The 21,407-nt window shown below is 44.6% G+C and overlaps 1 protein-coding gene across 4 annotated transcripts in view; it reads left to right on the top strand.

Annotated features, from left to right (window-relative positions):
• SPEG (striated muscle enriched protein kinase) overlaps positions 1-21,142 on the top strand; it is a 2,620,794-nt gene extending 2,599,652 nt beyond the window's left edge. For all 4 annotated transcript variants that reach the window (XM_069616880.1, XM_069616879.1, XM_069616881.1 and 1 more), the window contains one exon: positions 16,417-21,142. In XM_069616880.1, coding sequence (XP_069472981.1) covers positions 16,417-16,636 — 220 coding nt within the window. In that variant the 3' untranslated portion in view covers positions 16,637-21,142. The remainder of the gene's footprint in view (positions 1-16,416) is intronic.
• Positions 21,143-21,407: the final 265 nt, after the last annotated feature.

The following is a 21,407-nucleotide window of genomic DNA, read 5'->3' as shown; positions in this document are numbered from 1 at the left end:
AATATTCTTCTCTTTTCCTGAACTCTACTCTGATCTCACTATCAAAATTTCAACTGTCTCTATGCCATTGAATACTGGATGGTTTTGCACTCTCTTATGTTAAACTCTACCAAAACTGAGGTGCTCTTATTCCCTGCCAAAAGCTCTCTCTCATCTCTTCCTCTGCCTATCCATTTCCCACCAGACACTCTCCACTATTCTTATTCAGCTAGAACCCCCTGCGTCATCTATGACCATTCTCACACCTTCTATAATTTCACTTCCAAAACTGGAACAGCAGCTCGCCTCAACTTCCTAAATATTAGGACATTCAGGCACCTCCTTCCTTTTAACACCACTAAGCATCTCTTAACCGCTCTTGTCTTCTCTAAACTGGACTACTTGGCCAGCATCCTCTTTGGTCTCCCTAACTATGCTTTCTGTCGACAAGATCATTAACTTTGCTTCTAGGACTCTCTTTCAACTCCCTCACCTCACACCTACTTCCTTGTACAGTCACCAGGCTGGATGGCTATCAATGCAAAACGGGGCCAGATTTATATTGCCTCTCCTGGTTCAAATATCTGTCCACGGTAAGGCGCTACTATATCGATCCTCCCCTATCCAACTCTACAAACCTTCTTGTAATCTTCACTCTGCCTCCTTGACTACCCTTGTGGCTCCTCATCCTCCTTGTGCTTCCACTCGCTTCCACTCCTTCTCTCTTCTTGCTCCACTTGCATGGAATTCTCTTCCCCCAGACAGCCGAGAAACAGTCCACAAGGATTTGTTTGAAACCAAACTAATAGCCTAGCTCCTCGCCTCCGAATTACCCTCTTAGCCTACCACCCAGCTGCCTACTAGCTAACATTTTTCCCTCGCCTCTAACCTACCTTTGTTCCTCACTTCCGCGGCTTCCACTCTAGCACTTCTCCAATCATGGTCACATCCCGAGCACAGCTGGCCATACCTCCTACCTGTACTTAAAGTCTGATGTTCATTTTCCTTAATCTATGTATGTCTACCTATGTATTGTCCCCGGTGACTGTTGCATTTACTCCCCTCCAGAACCTGGTCAGAATGTCCCTCAAACTCACCCCATTGTAAGAAGCTCACTGCTTCCCGTCAAATCTGATTTTGTATCTATTGTACATTATTTTGTGAGCAAAAGGAGCAAAAGAGCATTCTTCCTCCTCTATATAAAGAAATAAATCTTTTCATTGGATCTAGATTTTAGGTCTATTATTTTATATATGTTGCTTTAAACGTTGACTTACACTCAGCAAGTACATCTATTGTGCAGTCGACCAGTAAAAGTGAAACCTTGCATATTTTCTTTATAATATGTTGGTCGCTGGCATTGTAACCGTTTTGTGCCAATTTGTTGCTACAATTTAAAACAACAAATGGGGCTGCAGACTGGAATCTGCATGTACCCCTTACTTTGTGCACCCCTAAGCATGTGTCAAGATTGTCTATTGGATCATTCAGCCTTGCTTGCCCACCAGTTTTGTTGATTGTGAGGTCTGCTCGGAAGTTCAAATTATCAATTAGATTGTTTCCTTCATTTCTCAATCCCATTATCGTATTCTTGTATAGGTAGAAGCACAACAACCACGGATCAAAGATGGGTGCCAAACCCTATCTTACTTTAGCACCAAAATGGAATGGAATGGAAATGCAAAACTCTCCCCCCTCTTGCCAAGGTGGGCATGAGCTCTATCGTGGCCATTACTTGGGGCTGAGATGCCTCTTCCAGCAGGATGATTTTAGGGAATGCCCGGTCAGGAGGGAGCTGCTTGTCTAATGGACAGTGGATGATGGGGAGACAACGCCCCTGGGAAATGACCTGCAAGACCCAGGCATCAGAGGTGGTACTTATTTGCTTTGGAGCCAACAAAGGATAGCTTTCAGCCCTCTATTGAAGAATGCCAGAATAGCAAAGTAAAGTGGCGTAGAGGGGTAAACAGAGGAGACAGACGCATTAACTAAAGGGGCACCTCTCCCACTACCCATGCAAGTGTAGTGCCTCTGGTGATGTCTGTCCTGTTTCAACGGACAATTACCCCTATGGGCAACAGAGATCCCGTTGTGTCCCTTGTCTTAGGATGGAGAAGGATATCAAACTACCAGGCTAAGTAACTTGGCTGTGGTCTTGGAGGCCTTGAATGTATCTGAGGACTTATCAGCCTTGGAGCCAAAGGGGTTGGCCAATCAAAGGACATGTCCAAATGTTTGTCCTGGACATCAGGTGCAAAAACTGAGGTGCACATCCACGAATGTCTCCTGACAATAACACCTGAGCAAATCATGTGTGCCACAGAATCTGCCATGTCTAAACCTTCCAGCAAGATCTGTTTTTAGAATGCCTGTCATCAGCAACCAACTTGGCAAATGACACCTATATCTTAAGAGGCAGGTTGTTAGCTGCCTCATTAACCACGTTCCACAAAATGTGGAATGGTGGGTGAGAGCGAATGAAGCATTAACTGTCCTCAGGGCCAAGTTACACGAAACATAAACCTTCCTCCCAAGAGCGTGAATCTTTTTGCCCTCTCAGTCCGGTGTGCTAACGTGGTAGCCTTTGTCCCTACCAGACTCACATTTGTAGGGTGGGTGAACACCGAGTCTGAAGGTGCCGGCCTGTGTCTTCTGGCCAAATCCTTATCAACAATCAGAGCTGAAATAGGTTTCATGCAAACTCGCGCCTTGAAACACTTATGTATAGGCGCGGTATAAATAAAATATCTTATCATAAACTGAGATGAATGGGTCAGAAATGGCCATGTTAATGTTAAATGGCAGGAGGTTATTCTAAGGAGGGCACTTTTCTAGAATGTCAGGTCGTATCACACCTTGAAGACTGAGGGGAATGTAATCCCCAGGAATTCCATTGCTGTTTCTATCATGCGATGAAAGGGCACACTGTACTCGACAGAGTATTGGGAGCAGCTTGCATAAAATTAAGCTATGATTAAATGTCAAGACTGCTTGTGTACTAGTGAAGCTAGCAGGAAATGGTACCTTATGTAGGTATTGATTGCTCATAAGCCGACTCCCGCGAGTGGAAATTAAAGTGCTGTTGTTGAAGGACGAAGAGAAGTGGAGGAGGAAGAACTCGAATAATGAGACCTCCTTATCTCTTCTACTTGTTTTTTCTGTAAGCAGGGGATTCCTCTGGTTTCTTCACTGTGGCCCAGGACAGTTCTACTTTATTTGTCGACGTTTGAGTCTGGAACTTTTCCTCTCTTGTGCAGGGCGGTGAAAGCTTGGTGGCATTCTCTCAAACAGCCAAAGAGTGCTCAGATTGGCAAGAGTTGTCTTCAACAGTGTTGTGATCTGGACCCAATTACAATGCTAATGGGACATGGACATGCACAATTCTTACCAGGCTTGAAGCTGGAGGTCTTAGGTGGAGATATGGCAAAGGTTCAAATTCACAAAGTGGCGGCATGCCAAAGCAGTGTCTGAGCACTTTGAAAATGCTGAGCATAGCAGCAGGGCACCAGGATCTGAACATTGTCCTGAAGGCAGATATGTGTATGAAGGATAATTCTAAAATGAGGAATCTGGGGGAGCAAGGACCAATCTGTCATAAATAATATGACTAAAGGTAAATAATTTGTTCTTTAAGAATAATTTCTCCTCTCCCTCCAAGAGTTCTCACTCCTCTGTCCCAATTGCCTCTCTTGCATTGGCAGAGTTAGTTATAGTGTCATCATCCCACATGGTACCAGCAGTTCCAGAAGTCCCAATCACGATGGAACAAACTATGGATACCCACAGATATAATCAGGATCCAATGCAGTCGAAACACCTTCAACCTCCTTGAGCTGATAATATGGTTGACAGAGGTCACTTCCTTCTTTTGTGGAAGCTTTTAAGAATAGGATTCTGCGCTTCATGGAATCTTCATGGAAACCTAAACATTCTACAGCCAGAAAGGCCAGGAAATTGTAGGCTCTCACCTTGTGTGTTAACCCTAATAAATGAGAGGTTAGTTACAATGTTGTATTCCCCGCTCCCCCACCCAAAGAAGAATTGTTCCTAGATTCTTACTCTCCAGTGCAACCGGCTGTAGTTTCTGCTACCCTTGCCAAGGGAAGTGTCTCTACCAATTTCTCTTCTGAAATGAGGAAAGAGCTGTTGATACAGTAGGCAAAATTATACACCTAGAGAAGGAGTGTTTGAGTGAAGCCAGGCAGTGGAGTTGTGATCTATATCAGCTCCATGGCATAGCCCCCAGAAATAACCTGAAAATACATGTTTTGGATAACATTTGCCAGAGGAACTATGGGCTGGTGGCGAGAGCTGGCCCTGCTCCTGCAGATGAGACACTGTGTGTGGGGAAGCCTCAGAAAACTATGGTAGGCTACAGTGTTGGCTGGAACTCTGACAGTATAAAATGAGGGAAGATTGTGGCCCACATCACAAGTGCGGACCCCTGACATTGGAACAGTGAGTAGAGTTTGTGGGTGCTGAAAGAATGAAGAGATCTTGTTGGGGGTTGCACTTTCTTGCCATGCCTGCCAGGCGAACTTCAATAAGTGTGCCTAGGTTCACAGAGGGACTCTGAGAGAAAGGGCTTATGCAGCTGAATCCTTTGGAGGATCAAGGATCCTGTGCTTGTCCTGCTGACAAAAAGAGTGTGCAGGACATGGTAATTGATACAGTGAGATGAAAGTCTACCAGGAGACGTAGCAGGAAAATGTGTGGGTTTGGACTCTTTCTTCACCGACAAAGTGCTGAGAAAAAAGATGGCAAACAGCATAATGGATGCAGATCACTGATGGAGAGGCGAAGAAAAATATTGCCAGGAACTGAAGATCGGGGTGAGGGGCTCGTTTTCAGTGGTGGTGTGGTCCCCTGTGCTATCTCCTACCAGGTGGCATGTGAGATACCTTGGTTGGTGGAGTTTCCAGGCTTGGATCTGGGCGAGGGACAAGATGGGACCTTCATACCACTGACGAGCTGGGTGAACTTCTTAGGGCACATTAACTCAGCAGCAGGGCATTAACAACTGGTACGGGAGCTGCTAGTCCATTTAAAGACCTTTGGGGGAGCTGTCCTGTTTGGTGTTTCTGGGACTGGTGATCTTTGTTATTTATACTGGATTGCTTTTTTAACACCCTCCTGCAGCATTGGGGCTGGTGGTAGTCGTTCCCCTGAATTACGGGCAAAGTTGAGCCTGTGCTGTCTGCGGCGTCCTTGGCTGCCTCAATCCATCCAGACACCACCTGCCTCCCTGGTTGTGAGTGCCTTGCTGCGACACACTGTACTAGAGTACAGTGTTGTTGCCTGGCCCGCTCCTCCGGCGTGATCTGTTTCAGCATTTCCGTTGCCAGGCAATGGCGAGGGCACACCTCCAGCATCGCTTCCATCCCGCCACAGCATCAAACATCCGGCCCAGGCAAAGCCTGGGTGAAGTAGGGCAAAGTGGAGCCCCTGCTGTCTGCGACTGTCCGTGGCTAGGACGCAGCGTGTCCATCAGTCAGTCGTTGCTTCTGTATTAGTCCAGCTTGACCAGTAATGTCATCTAGACCTGGCTTCCACACCCCAGCATACCCAGACGATCAGATTCCTGGTTCTAGCTCCATCTCATTAAGGTGCTCGTAACATTGCTCATGTTCACTTCTGCTTTCCTCAATACGCCTCCAGATTGCAATCCTGCCACTTCAAGACCTACCTGTACTTGTAACTCTGATAACCTTATTTACCCTTCATGTTCTACCAGTACTGCAGTCATTGACCTGGGACTTGGGAACGCAAGGTCGGTCTGTAACAAATGTTCTGCTGTCCTGGACCTGTTTCTCAGACTCAACTCACATTTTCTCTGCATTACAGAGACATGGTTTCCTCCTTATAATACCATGGTCGCTGCTTCCTTGACAACTTCACAGACTTCTTATTGCCATGTTCCTCGTCCCGTTGCTCATGGAGGGGGTATTGGCATTCCCTACCATTCTTCTTTTTTTGTTCTTTCTTCCTCTTTGGTCCTGCCTATTTATTCCTCATTTGAATTTACTTCTAACATCTTTTCAAATCCCCATCCCATTTCTTTTGTTCTTGTTTACCGACCCCCTGGCCCTATCAGTTCTTTTTGCGAGAGAAATTGATCATCTTCTTTCTCACATTCTCCCTACTCCCACCCCTGTAATACTGCTGGGGGACTTGAATCTCCATCTTTTGTCAACACACTCCACTCTTCCTTTACTCTCGATTATTGACTCTCATCTTCTTCCTTGCTCTACTCCTTCATCCCATATTTCTGGATCCTGCCTTGATCTGATTTTTATCTCGTCCTTTTCAGCTTCTCCTGTGTCTTCTCTCCCAGTCGATCTTTCTGACCACTATCCACATTCTGTATGGCTGTCTCCTCAAGTCCCTGTACGTTCTTCTGCTTTTTCTCCCACATCATCCTTTTCTCAACATGATCTACACAACTGTAACCCCTCACTCTTTATTTCCGCCTTTACTTCTGCTCTTCCTCCTCTTTCCTCTTTCTCAGCTCTCACATCTAATTCTTTCTCAGCGCTCACATCTGATGAGGTTGCTTCCTCCATTTCCTTGTCTCTCTCCTCCTCCCTTGACCTGCTTTACCCTTTATCTCCCTTACATCCTACCTGCACACATTCCCAACCTTGGCTTATACGCTCAGTCTGCCCACCCTAGGCGTATTTTTCAAATTCTCGCTCAGCTTCTGTCTCCTCCTACTCTGGTCTATTCTGCTAATTCTACTTTATCTGCCTCTGACTTTGCTCCTCTCTTTGACCTCTCTTCGTAATGACATCTAAGCTTCCATCTCACATGAAGTTGCGACTCCTTCTACCTCTGCTTCCCTCACTTCTATTGCTAGTATTCAACCTCTCTCTATTACTGATGTTTCTCTTCTATTAGCTTAAACTCATCCTACTGTGTCTCCTACTGACCCGATCCCTTCTGCACTTATTCTTAAGGTCTACCCTTCACTAGTGTCTTACCTTAGTTCCTTTTTCAATGTCTGCCTTTCTACCTTTCCCACATCATTCAATCACGCCTCCATTATCCCAATTTTAAAGAAACCTACCTCTGATCCCGATTGTCTCAAATTTGTATCCTATTTCTTTACTACCCAATCTCTCTAAATTACTGGAACGGCTGTTCTATTCTCAAGTCCCCACATTTGTCTCCAACTCTTCTATTCTCCCACAATTCCAATCTGGCTTTTGTCCTCTCCACTCCACGGAAACTGCTCTCCTCTCAGTTTTTGGCTCCTTTCTTTCTGCACGTTACTCCAAACATTCATAATTTCTCATCCTCTTTTACATATCTGCTGCATTTGATACTGTCTACCACTCTTTACTTTTGGTGTCACTTTCTTCCTTTGGTCTCACAGGCTCTGTCCTGTCTTGGTTTCATTCCTATCTATCTCAAAGATCATTTTCTGTTTCTTGGGCCGGCAAGTCATCTAAATCTTACTGGCTTGCCCACAGTATGCTTCAAGGGTCCATCATGGGCCTTTTTCTGTTCTCTCTTTACACCTCCCCTCTTGCAGCTGTTATCTCTTCCTTCGGTTTGTCACATCACTTTTGTGCTGACGACACTCCACTCTTTCTCTCTTTCTCTTTGTTCTCCTCTGATATTCACAACACTCTTTCCGCTTGTCTAGTTGCTATTAAATCTTGGATGTCCGCTCACTCTCAATGCTTGGAAAACCGAAGTCCTCTTTTCAACCCCCCCTAAACACTTCACGCTGACCCCTATTTTATTTCTTGTCCTCCATCCCAGCTTCCTATCTCACCCACAGCCCAAAATCTTGGCCTCTACTTTGACTCTAATCTTTCCTTCTCTCATCACATCTCTCTAACCTCACGTGACTGTCGCTTCCACCTTCACAATATTCGTAAACCCTGTCCGTTTATCACCTTTCAAGCTTCTAAACTCATAATTTTCCCCTTCATTTTTTTTTTCTTTGGACTTCCTAGTTCTCGTTTTACCCCTCTCAAATCTGTATCAATTCTTCTTTACATCGTCTCTGTCTTCTCTCTTTCCGAGATTCTATTTCCTCTTCTCTTGCTACTCTTTGCTGGTTACCCTTTCACACTCAAATTAAATTTTATTTTCTCTGTCTTATCTTTAAGTCCCTCTATGGTCTTGCTCCTAGCTATCTCGCTGCTCTGATATCTTTCTATACTCCTTCTCGTTCTCTCCGCTCTTCTTCAGATTCTATTGGTGGCACCTCGTCCCCCTTGTACTCAATCTCGTTTTTGCACTTTTAAGCTTTTAGCCACTCCCCACTGGAATACTCTCCCTTACTCTCTTTGTTCTACTTCTGTCTATTCTTTATTTCGTGGGTCGCTGAAGTCTCATTTACTGCAACAGCCATGATCGATTGTTTTCGGAATTTTATTTGTATCCATTATATTGTACAGTTCCTTTTTCTCTGTACACCACCTTGGCTTAAAGCGCTTTATAAAACACAAATAAAATACAAAGAAAAATTAAAATAAATAGCTTTTTCGGCCTTCCATCATCCAGGGTATGGGTCCTGGGATCTGTGAAGTGGAGACTGAACTCCCTGGACTGGCGCAGTGAGATGTTGCTAGTCTTCCTCCTTTTCATGGAATGTACCTGTGTTTGCATGGGAACATCAGACAGTGATACCTTGTGCATCAGAGCATTTTGGTGATGAAGGACAGGTGTGGTCGGCTGCGCCAAAATCCCCCTACAAATGGTGTGGAGGGGGAGACCCAGATATCCATGGAGGGAGAGAATCAAAACTTTCGGACTTCAATATAGCCCAAAATCGACTCCATCAATATCGATGCTGGCTTGCTTAGGTAGGTCCAAGGTGGCGGCCAGGACAACGGAGGCCGAGGCACTGATAAGAACCGTGAGAAGCACAGTCTCAATGCTGCAACATGTTGATGACCTCTCCAAACAATCAAAGCAGCTGGAGTGGAGGGACAGGTGTGTAACATTAAAGTGGTGGGTCTGGCTGTGGGTAATGAGGGTCCTGATGCAGCGCTTTTCCTAGAAGCAACTTTCTGACTAATGGTGGTCAAACTTTCGAATTCCAGGGACAGAGGCAGAATCCTAAAGGCAGCCTGAAGGAAGAGAACGACTGTCCCTTGAAATGCATCAGTGCACATCTTTCTGTATTACACACCTGTCTGGTGTCCAGAAATTGAGAAAGTCTTTTAATGGGGTATGTAAAGGTTTTGGAGGTCATATGCTGCATTGTAATGTACCCTGCAAAGCTCAAGATCTTAAGTGATGACAAAACATGGATCATCAGGTATTTGCAAGTGGCTTTGGAATGAGAAGAAGCAGGGTTTGGAGACAACTCACCTGGTGATGTGCAGCAGAAGGGATGACCATAATAAAATATATTTTATAATCCTCACTGGCCGTTTCATCTGTCAAAATGGTGAAATGAGACGCTGAGGCGGGGGCTTGTTGGCTCCCCTGCGGGGCCATGGACATGGGGGCTCTTAATGAATGCTCTACACATTTGACATACACAAAACGATTCATACAGGATCTGAAACTGTGTTCATGGCCAGGGCTCGCTGCACTGGTTGGAGTTACATGGTACTAGGCAGGATCTTTTGGGGAAGGGATTGAATGAAGGCTCAGTCGGGTTTAATGGGGACAAGTAAAGTTGTAGGGTATTGTTCAAACAAACATGCAGGGAGTGTAGATTGCTGACACGCTGTAAGGTGGTTTCATCTTTAGGGCCACAACTATACTTTTGTTTCTTTTACATAGGTTATCTTATTGTGGAGGGGGTTGGGTTTGGATTTGGATCAACAGATAATTCAGAGTTCGAGGGAATGTATAGGATAGTGGATAAAGGAAGGGATGGGAAACATAAAGTGCATTTCTTTTATAGGTTTACTAATTTATTTTATGTGATTGTTTATAGCGCAGACATAGCTCGAAAGCGCTGGTCTTGGGTAGCTTCTGTGTGAACTGGCATCTTTTAACAGTAGCGCAGTACTGTGAGTTACGGTCTTTGCGTCGGTCAGTGCATCAATTAGGATTAGTCCTTTGTGACGGTGTAGTTGAAAAAGTTTTGTTTTGAGAGATTTGCAAAATTAAAGAATTGTGGGGGCTTTGCAAGACCGTACCTGGATCAAATTCCAAAGGGTGGGTGCATGACAAGAGGATTGTTTGTGCATTCTCTCTTTGTGGGTGAGTTGTGACTCAGATTCCTCATTACCCACCCACCTAGTCCTCAGAACTGTTTCTGAATTATTGTAATGTTTAAAAAAATGCTTTCCTTCGGTTGTGCTGTTCCTTGTGTAAGCCTAAGGCGTAACTGAGAGAAATCTATGGGTGATGTCACTTCCATCACAAGATTGTGCCAGTATGTCCTGATGAGATCACACTCGTAGTTGCACTGTGCCCCCTGGTGGCTTGAGAAAACACGCCAGTTCAGACTGCGTCTGGACTCAATTTCATAAAATGAGGTATCTGTGGGAGCAATTAACATATCCATCAGTAAGAACATTTCAATGGATTGCTTTCTCCCGCAGATTCCTCATCAGATAGATATCCATTCCAGCATAAGCTGCTCAGAAAACCTTTCGACAGGGGACGTGGTGCATCTTGACTTGGATGTCGATCCATTTTGATTCGACATGGTGCTCGTCAACTCCGGGCATGATGTCAGCCACTGTATATATACTACGTCACTATGCCCCGTACCTCAGTTCCATTTGGACAGAGGGCCGCCGACAGAATGGGCGCTGTCCTTTAATGCGGCCATAGCCGACCCCTTCTCCACCCTATACCAGAACCTTACTCCTACCCTCTGGTGAACTTGGAGTTCACTAAAAAATACAAACGACAGAGATAGGACCCACATTTTCTTTCAAGCCACCCTACACCTGACAGACTAGTGGTGCAGGCGACCACTTTCAACATGAGGCCATACACATCCACGTCCAATCTCCCCACTGACAGGGAGTCTAAGAAATATGATGCCTTTGCAAAAGAAGTATTTCCATTGGGCAGCATGGCCCCAAAGGTTGTGAATGCGTCCAAGCAGCAGAGCATATCCCTGCTGGGGAGATGCAAGAAGGATTCTTGCGCCTGGTGGACGATGGGAAAGAGGTGGACTGCCAGTCTTTGCAATCGGGTCTGGACATTGCAGACTGCATGGCAGGGCAATGGGGTTGGCCGCTGTGCTAAAGAGGTAGGCCTACATACACAGTTCTAGGTTTTTACCCAACGTCCCAGTAAAATCGCTGGATATTGCATTTGACAGCGAACACCTGTTCGGCCCTAAGGCCAATGAGTCTTTAGACTAGTTTAAAAACTCCAAACTGGCTGCCAAGTCTCTGGGCCTGCCTGTGCAGCAACTGCTCAAACCTGCCTTCAATTTCTCTTCCAGAGGAAGAGGTTACAGGCAGAAAGCCTTTCAGGAAGAAAATACAGCTCCTGTAACCCAGTCAAGGGCAGAGGCATTTCCCAGGTTCCTTAAGGGGCAGAGGAGCCTGTAGGAGCCAGCAGATGGCAGCAGCAGTGGGAGGGCCAGCACCGCCCACGAAGCTGCCCCCCGTTCTTCCCCCACATTTCCCTGGTTGGAGGAAGGATTGGCGAGCATTTGCTCCAATGGCAGGAGATAACCTGAGATGCCAGGGCATTGCAGCTTGTCAAATGGGGGTACTGTCTGCCCTTTTTCAGAAAACCCTCACACACACACCTCCCTCCTCAACAGCCAGAACAGGAACTCCAGGAGTAACTGCGAGCCCTGTTATTTATTGAAGGGTGCCATTGAAGAGGTACCTCCCGAGCCGAGAGTATCGGGCTGGTATTCCCGGTATTTCCTGGTACCCAAGAAAGGGGAGGACTTTTTCCCATTTTGGATCTCAGGGCCTTAAACAAGTTCCTGGGAATGGACAAATTCAAAATGGTGACATTGCAAGAAATTATCCACACTATTCAGCTCCAGAACTGGTTGTCATTGATTTTGCAGGACCATACTTTCATGAACCATCCTCAGAGGCACAGGCAGTTCCTGAAATGTGTCATATGGAAGGCCCACTGCCAATTCAAGGTGCTCCCCTTTGGATTAACCTCTGCGTCCAGGGTCTACACCATATTTCTATCCTGAAGGGATTAATGCTGGGCAGCTAAAAACTAATGCTCAAGGTATCTACCTGAGACTTAGTAGTGCCAACATTTTGGGGAGGGTGCAGGGCCAAATTGGTCTGTAACAGCCCGTTTGGGTCCATTTTTATATGGTTGACAGACCAAGCAAAGTCCCATACAGACTCATCCACTGTCATTTGGTATGTGGTATAACATTTTTTGTATTTCAAATGTGGGTGCCAAAAGGTAGCGTCTCTAAGAATCTTGTAACGTTTGTATGCTAGATGGCTTGTTGTTTGAAGTGCCTGGATGGTGAGTTTGAGGTCTGATTGGGACACCAGGGTTCGGGGATGCCACCTGGAGTGCTGTAGAGATCTCTTTATATTTTTTCAGATCCTAGTTGAAGAGCGAGAATTTGATAGCTAGTAGTGTTAAGGGTTTAAGGATTTCCTAATGCATCCTTGCATCATGTCTCTGATAGTTAGGATACCTCTGCATGACCAGTATAAGCCGCCAGTGGGTGACCCTCTTAATACTCGTTTCCACACAGTGAGGCTAACTTGAACATCCAAACATCTCTATGAATGTTCGGATCAGTGTATAGGAGGCTAGATTTTGTTCGGGTGAAAGATTAGACATTTTGGGAGTAAGCCAGTAATAGCATTTATTAGGTGAAGTGGCAAAATAAACCCTTATTCAATAATGAGTCATTACATTAAGGACCGTCTATATTAGGGGCCGCGGGTCTGGGGGTATCCAGACTATCCTTTGTCTGACTATCCTTTGTCTGACTTTCCTTTGTCTGGCTAGATGGTATATTCTGGAGTCTGGGATTCAAGGTCCTCCCATTTCGTACAGGCTTTAATCGCTGCAAGGTTTTTGTTTTTCCATATGAATTTAGATATCAGTGTGTCTACCTATTTGTAGGAGTGAGAGAATAGTATCAGAGTTTGACTTAGTCTGTAATAGATTTGCAGGCTGATGTCCATTTTGGTGGCCGGTATTCTTCCCCTCTGTGCAATTTAAATCATTTCCAACATGTAGTATAAAACAAAACTGTGTCATCAGAAATATCACGTTGGAAGTACTTTATTCCTAGATATTTTGTATTTCCATCTAAATCCCATTGCACCAAGAGGTTATCAGGGTTGTCTACATTTATTCAATTATTGGTTTGTATGCTTCGGCTCGTTGCCTTATGAGTGCTTTACTGCAGTGAGTCATGCAAATGACAAGGCACATTAAACAGGAACGGCCATAGTTTCTGAATGAGGGAGGGACTACAATTATTAGATTGGCGTAGTTTCCACAGTGGTGACGTAGGATTTGTCCGAAGATCCCGGATTTACAGTGGGAAGTTCAGTTGTTACATTTGGGGGGAAAGGACAAAAACACGGATATGACAATCAGTGAATGTATTTTGTCTGGTACATTTTCACTTGTTCACCGTTTGCACGATTTGCTGTAATGCTTCTTTTAGGAGATAGACTTTCTACATTTTGTAGTAGGTAAAGTACTGTGAAAACTTTGTTATTAGGCACCCTTGAGGAATCAATGGTGCTTATAACCAAATATGCTAGTTAACAGATTGTCAGTATTACAGACGGCAGGCAGCCAGGACACAGAGGAAAACGTCAAGATAACAGACCATCCTGGAACTTTGCTCTATTTACCACCACTCTTCATCCAAGTTGTTTTCTGGCATTGTATCGTTTGTAATGCTACTGTTAATGGTATCCAGAATTTTATCATCTGGGATGACCACGCCAGGTTCCTGTTACTTGAGTGTTCTGGATATTAAAGTTTTGGGTAAGAATTGTTGTACTATAGTTGGGTTTATACTATGGGAAGGTTTGAAAGTGTTCTGTCAGGGTCACCTCCTTTTATGTGGGACACAGATATGGTTGGATGGATCTACAAATACATGGGCATCTCTTTGCAGCATATATCTTCCACCACACAGATCTTTGTATTTGTATTTGGGGTTTTTAATAGTGTAAACCTAGCTACGGAGCAACAGAGCGTTCTACATGTCGTTGAAGGTAGCATTTGAGTTAAGGAGGGGGATACCCACATTTAGAAAATGGACAGGTTTTCACATGCATACATATGATCTGCATTCTGTAGGAGGAACATGCGAGCAGGGAGAAACCCAGTACCATGCAGGATGCTGATCAGTTAGGTATGATATCTCACATGATGTGTAGGGGTTAGATCTCCGTCACTGCGAGTTATGGCACAGTGTATGATGGAGAAGTCTGGTGATAGCTTGATTGTCTAATAGGATAGTTTGGGGCATAAATTGAAATGTATTTGGGCCTTCTCCCACATGAACAATAATAACAGAAAAGGAACTGTGAAAACTACCTTTAGGAAATGGATTCTTATCAGTAGTATGGATGTTTGTGAATAAACTGCCCTGGCCAATGAATACATTCTAAACAAGACCCATGAAGGTTAGGAAAAATAATTCAATGATATTAAACCTTTTTTCATAAATACTCTACACACAAAATTAAGATTATGTATCTTCATGTTAGCCAGTGGTAGAAGTGTACTGAAAAAGTAGTGGAACTTTGGTCTCGGCAGGGGAGAGGGTAGGCGGAAACAATGTGACCAGGTGTTGCGGCTGGGGCACTGCACATTTTACCTATTGTTTTATTTATTCTATTTATTATTACTGTTGATCCTATGTACTGCACTGCCACATCCCACCTCCCGCACTTTCACTCCTCCCCTGCACTTGCGCGATCTCAATATCACTTGACCTAGTAAGATCGTTGTCTCTGTCTTCCCTCTGTTACCCCTCTCTTGCCTTGTCGCGCCTTGAAACGCTTGTGTATAGACGCGTTATAAATGCCCTACCATATCATATCATACTGTAAATGACTAGTACCTAAGGCTCCTATTACAACTTTACACTTTTACAGGTACACAAATGGACAAATCCTCTGTATAGAAGGGCGAATATGGTCGGAAAAAGTAGAGGAATGGTAAACAGAAAATAATAAAAGTAGTGGAACATCGCTCCCGACCGTTCCCACTCATTTCGATCACTGATGTTAGCTGCCTTGACATCCCAATCGAAGTTAGGCCTAAACAACCATTTGTTCTTTTGTCGAAAATTAAGGACGATGTACACTTTTTGTTCTTCTGCCTTTTATATTAATTAATTTCTGCGGTTTGGTTTAAACCTATTTTGAAAGAAAAAAAACAGGGCATTCGTAATGTTACAGTCGTTATCACTGTTGAAAATGTTGGTGTGCGGCCTTCAGTATTCAAGATCATCACCTAGAACCTATCTGGTATAGAGTGAAAATTTCTCTTTAATTTTTTCTGGAAAGAACGTATTTAGAAAGACCGCTCTGAGCTGTCTCAAAGCAGTCTTTCTAAATCAAACTGTCATGCCCCTGCCACAGACGAGTGCGTACAGGGGCTAACAGTCAGGGCCATACCGGAAGACGGAAGATAGACGAATTGGGTGTGTGTGTTCATGTGTTCATGTGTCTGTGTATATGTTGAGGGCGAATGTAGCGTGGTGGGGTGTTATGTGTAAGGGTGTTTGAGTGGGGGACCAGGAGGAGCGTTTGTGTCATGTAAGGGAGGGGGCGGGTGAGCGATTGTGTGTCTCTTTTAGTGTGTGAGTATGTGTGTGTGTAAGTATGTGATAAGGGGGCAAGGTGGGGGGGTTCAGGATGATGTATTTTGTGCAGAGCAGATGAAGGAGCAACGGGAGCTTCGGGTGGTCAAACCCTGCATTTTGAAGTGAGAGGGCAGGGGATTGGGTGAAGTATTTGGATGGGTGAAACCCCCTCTCCCCAAAAGTGAAATCTGATTAAATATTGAGGGCTGCACCAAATCGGCCGAGGTCTTCTTGGTGTGCGGCCTTCAATATTCCACAAAATCACATAGAACCCAGTATTTGCAAGGGGGAACTTTTGGAAAGGGCTTGGCCCATGGAGCCACACACGTTCATAAAATACATTGGTAGTCATTCATTGTAGACCCTTCAACAGACTAAGAATTTAATTTTAGAATCCAGTAGGCTTCCAATGTGAACTGTTGATTTCATGAAATATAAATGTATTATTATTTTTTATCAAATGTATGTAAGCAATGTCTTTGTGTTGTTCAGGTTTTAGGGATGTTAATTCTTCTTAGGGACTAACTGGTCGTACACAGTGTGGTGAATTGGGTTAGATATGTATAAGAGCGAGCAGATGGGGATTTATACAAGTGATGTGAAATTATCTTCGCAGAAACACAATATACTCTTCAAATAAATGAAATCTCTTCTAAACGATCGATTGAGCTTATGATGTGTGTGATTTCATTCTATTGTCTTTATTCTTACAGGAGTCGACCCTCTGTTGGAGAATGCTTGTCTAACCCCTGGCTGCAAGATGCCTACCTGATGAAGCTTCGCCGCCAGACCCTAACCTTTACCACCAACCGCCTGAAAGAGTTTCTGGTGGAACACCAAAGGAGGCGAGCAGATGCGGTCACCAAACACAAGGTTCTTCTGCGCTCCTACCATGGGGGCGGCCAGCAGCCCCCGGCTCCCGTCACCCAGTGACCTACCATCTCCCTCCCCTTCCACAGCTCGAGAAGGGAACTGGAGGAGTCCAAGGAACATTCCAGTGATCCAGGATGGGTCAGCAGAAGTTCCATAAGAGCAGAGTAACATCACTGTTCACAATAAAGGAGAGAGGATAAGGGAGGAAGAGATCTATGCACCAGAGTGCCTCGTGTTGCCTAGAAGTACTTGCTAGCTGGGCTGGGGCAATATACAAAGAGAGAGACTATTCGATATACCTCAAGGACTGCTGGGAAAAGAATGCTGTGACTCTGCCATGAGCCTGCATGGTGCATGACCTTGACATGCGTGCCATTGCTTGGTCAAATCAACTGTAGACCCTGAAATTAATTCAATGGCTGCTTGTTACCAGTAATCTCACTTGTTGCGTTTTGATGAAAAACAACATGGACACCATCATCTTGTTAAATAATACAGTAAAGGGTTTTTATTGGGACAGGGGTGGGTTAGAGGCTGAATCGGGAAGGGCACAGAGGCCACCCATCAACCTTGCCGACTTTTATATGGAATTGGTTTTTCAATGTTAGCCATGTGGGCGGATTGGATGTCCTGAATGCAGGACGTTGCATCACGGCAACTGGAAGTGATAGAAAAGAAAAATGGAGCTTGGGGTGGATGCTTTTGATAGATCTTTTGAATGTCTTCTGAACCTAACTCCATGGAGGATGAATATGAAGGGACAGACACTTAGCAGTGTGAGAAAGAGGCAGACATGAAGGTGACTGAACTGGCGAGGACTGGATTGATGGAAGAGTCAATGTGAAGTGCAATGAAGTCCCGGAAGAGTTTGGTGTCAGTGAGGGATTCTGGGACAATGCCACGACAGACCTCTAAAGGTCTTTTTATTACAACCTAATTGCTTTCCTTGAGGCACAGTGGACAGCAGTGTATCTAAACTGGCGACAAAAATCAAAAGTAAATGGTGGCAGACTATAGAGGGCTAAATCACCAACACGTCTAGGTTGATGGCTGCTGTCTGTGTGCCACCTCCGAAAGCATGACATAAGGATTCCATGTGGGGTCAGCCACAAGCTGCATGCCTGGTGTGGCCAGAGATTTTGCCAAAGAGCAACTGTCACACAGTAATCTTGTGAAGTTAGGGTAGATCTTTAGGCTGAGGGGATGCCTCCCACCTCTAGAAAGGGCTGTGTCTTGGTTCAGATACATGACTCATAACTTCATCCTTACAAGAGGAGATGTTTTGGCTTCCAGACGCTTTCTACATTTCCCTGTTTGTGGCATGCATATTGTGGTCTCTTCACCTGATTCAAGGTGATGATGGCTGAAAGGGTGTCTCAATGAGGGACTTCGAATGACGGACAAGGCAATGTGTGGGAGCATAACATTGGAGACAGCTACAGAAGGGGCCATGTCACGGGGGACATATTTTAGTAAAAGAGGGCATATCATGACAGAGTGAAGGAGGGTATGCCATGAGCATAAGGACGTGGGCAACTTCATGAGAGATATGGCATAGGTGCTGCACATCCTGAGGTATAGGGCATAGGGTACGCCAAGGAATTTTGGGCAGATTATTACATATGGGATGGGAGAAAGCTCAAGCCACGGGGGGCAGAGCACAGTGCCATTAAACATTGTGTCTATTCTGTTCCTTCCTCCTTTCCTTCAGTTGTTTTTACTTTCATTCACTTGTTCGCTCTCTCCTGTTTGCATTCCACCATCCATCAATTATTTCTAAATATTCTCTCTATGCCTGTTTCCTTGTGTTCGCCCATCTTTGCCTTTGTTTCGCATGTTTAGTTCCTTCTTATTCTCCCTTTCTTTTTCTGCAAATTGTTTTCCTCCCTTGAGTTGTTCCACCCACCCCCCTCCTTCCTCCATCTCTTTCGCCTTCTCTTGTATTTCATTCGTTCTCTCTTGTTCTTTCATTACCCATTCTTTTCCTTAACTTGCTTTAATCTTTTGTCTTTATTACCCATTAGCATCTTCTTTCCTACATCACACCTCTTTTCATTTCTTCCTTGTTTTTTTTCTTTTCTTGCATTTCCTTTGTACTTTGTACTTCATCCCTTACTCCGTCCCTTTCTATTGTTTATTTACTTTTCTCATCCCACCCACTCTTTATTCTGTGCATAGTGCCTTCATATTTATTTTCTTTCTTCCTACCTCACCTAATTCCCCTTTTCTCCCTCTCGTCATTCGTTGTTTCCGTGTTTTTGCCCACCTTTTGTTATTTTTCCTTCCTTTCTCCCGTAATCCCTTCCTTCTCCCTTCCCTCTTTCCTTCCTTGTTTCCTCCCCCCCCCTCCTTGGCTCTTTCCTTCCTTCCTTACTTCCTAGATTGTCTCCCCATTTCCATTTCCTCCTAGCTCTTTTGTTCTCACAGCTTACCCGCAGCATAGAGTCCGGCCCTTGTCACACTAACAACATCGTGCCCTCCCTCAGATCCTCTTGATAAGGGAGATTTGCAGCTAGTTCCTACTATATAAATGGGGTGGTCTCTATAGTTCAGTGTGGGTGTCGTAGGCTGCATGTGATTAAGTGAATGTGCATTGTAAGTGCATGAAGTTGAGCAGTGACCTAGGCAGAGAACATACCAGTAGTCAAGTCCCATTCAGGAGGTCTTACAGTCAGCTGTGAGATGTCATCTTTTTTCTTGCAGTCCCTAGGAATGTTATGCTTCCACTCGCCCCAAGTCCTGTCCTTGAATGCTAGACAGGTGTAGGATCTCGACGCTGTAGTCTTAAACCAAGGGACTACCATCATTCTGCTGCTATTACGTTCAATGAGAAAGGGATTTTGCCAGTTTAAGGGTGACCTTTGAGGGAGGTGGAGTAGTATCCTTAGGACCTTAGATCGCATGATGTTGGGAGGGGAGGTACACTTTTCCCCAAGGACTCTGGGATTCAGGAAGTGGGCAGAGAGTTTTTATTTCAGAAAAGGGTTTTTTCTGGGCTTCAGGGGATAAGCGTTCAGTCTTAGCAGCTAGCAGTCACCAAGCAGATAAACGAATCCCATGTCCCCAGTTGTTTACTCCACATGTGGATAATTCCAGAGTATGCCTATGCAGACACGCATATTCATACATGAGGGCTAACATGTCCACACAGACCCAGGTATACATACACAGAAACATGACATCTATGAGAAATGCTAGATATTGTAGAAGGATGTTATGGAATACAATTGTTTTTGCATCATATTTTTGAACATACATTAAGTGGTACGTTTAGAGAGATACCCACAGTGATATGTGAACCTGCCTGATCTGGAACCCGTGTATGTCTGCACAAAGTCACATAATGCTTAAGACAGTCAGGAATCATATGAGAATATATGTTGATCTTTAAAGGAAAAAATCACTGCACAAAAAGGGACGTGAAACAAGCAGTGAAGAATCAGCGAACAAAAGCGCAAAGACCACTACATTCAGCCGACACAGGCACATGCAAACTCGGAGACAGATAGCCTGTTGTACGCATAAAGCCAACCAGACAGTCACTTTAAACATACACACGTGCCTACAAACTTCTCTGACTGCTTGTTGCACTTAAATGCACTAAATCCTTTCTGCCTACTACTACACAGTTCATTCCCACGCATTGCAGTGTATTTTCAATACATCAAGGACTGAAAGGACAGCATAAGCTGAATGTTTACAGGCTGCTCTCCGCCTTCCTGACATCCCCTTACCAAATGTCTCTCCTGTCGTTTGAAGGCCCCTTTTTGCACGGGGGTCTCTGCTACGCGCACTCAGCCACAGATCTGTTACGGCACTCAATCCCTTCTCCATACAAAGAAGCTGCAGAATCAAGAAAAAGAAATCCATATCACAAGATGAGGGTGGCAGGTGCTCAGAGCTGCCCTGCGTGTCCTGAGAGAGGCGATGCTGCATGGCCTATCCTACACCAGGGTTGTCAATGCTAGTCTGGGCTGGCACTACAGCCTCTACTCTCCACACATGATATGTTGGGCGAAGTACAGCCAAAAAAGTGCGGTCACCATTTCCGACATTGATGGTTCGGTGCAAGATTTACATTCATGGAAGAGAAAGGATAATGTGGTAGCTTTTTTGGTGGAAAATTGGATGTATGGTGTGCTGTACCATTTGTGCCAGTGATGGTATAATTCTTTGTGTTTTCTCTTAAATTAATCTTGTGCTGCTCTGCTATCCCAGGGCAGGATAAACCTGCCTTTTGTTCGCTCTGATTGGGCAGGCTAGAAATCATGGCTACTGGGGGAGGAAAACGGCTTCAGCCTGTCATTTGTTTGCATTGTAAATTTTTTTGCGGAGCTGGGTAGAAGCCTCGCAAGTGGGCATGGACGAGTGTGCATGCTCACCCTCTGCATAACAATATTTATTTATTTATTGTTGATTTTTGTGAAAAGATTTCTCCTTCTTTCTTCTCCTTTCTTCTTTACTCTTTCACTGTCTCCATTTTCCTTTCCTTGAGTTGCTAATTTCTTTCCTGGTGTGGAGCAAATGACATGACTTGAGAGAAAAAATAAAATACAGTAAATCAGATGGGCCTTTCGTCTCTGTGTTGTTCTGGGTTTATGATGGGGAAGGGTTCATCTCGCCTGGGTGTGAGATGGCTATTGCCCCCTCTCTCTGTAATATCATCATAACACCCTACCTCCTTGAGGTCTGAGCATACATTCCCCTTTAAAAGGAGTTTTAGCCATCTTCCTCCAGAAAGTCATATATCATCGGATACTAATTAGGGTTCTAAGCTTCCCCTCCAGGGAATTTGTTATCTTTCTCTCCATAATGGAAGTCCCCATCTTTA

Source organism: Ambystoma mexicanum, chromosome 9 (assembly GCF_040938575.1).
Source record: "Ambystoma mexicanum isolate Mex_15411 chromosome 9, UKY_AmexF1_1, whole genome shotgun sequence".
Taxonomy (NCBI): Eukaryota; Metazoa; Chordata; class Amphibia; order Caudata; family Ambystomatidae; genus Ambystoma; species Ambystoma mexicanum.
This window is presented reverse-complemented; position numbering and strand designations above follow the sequence as displayed.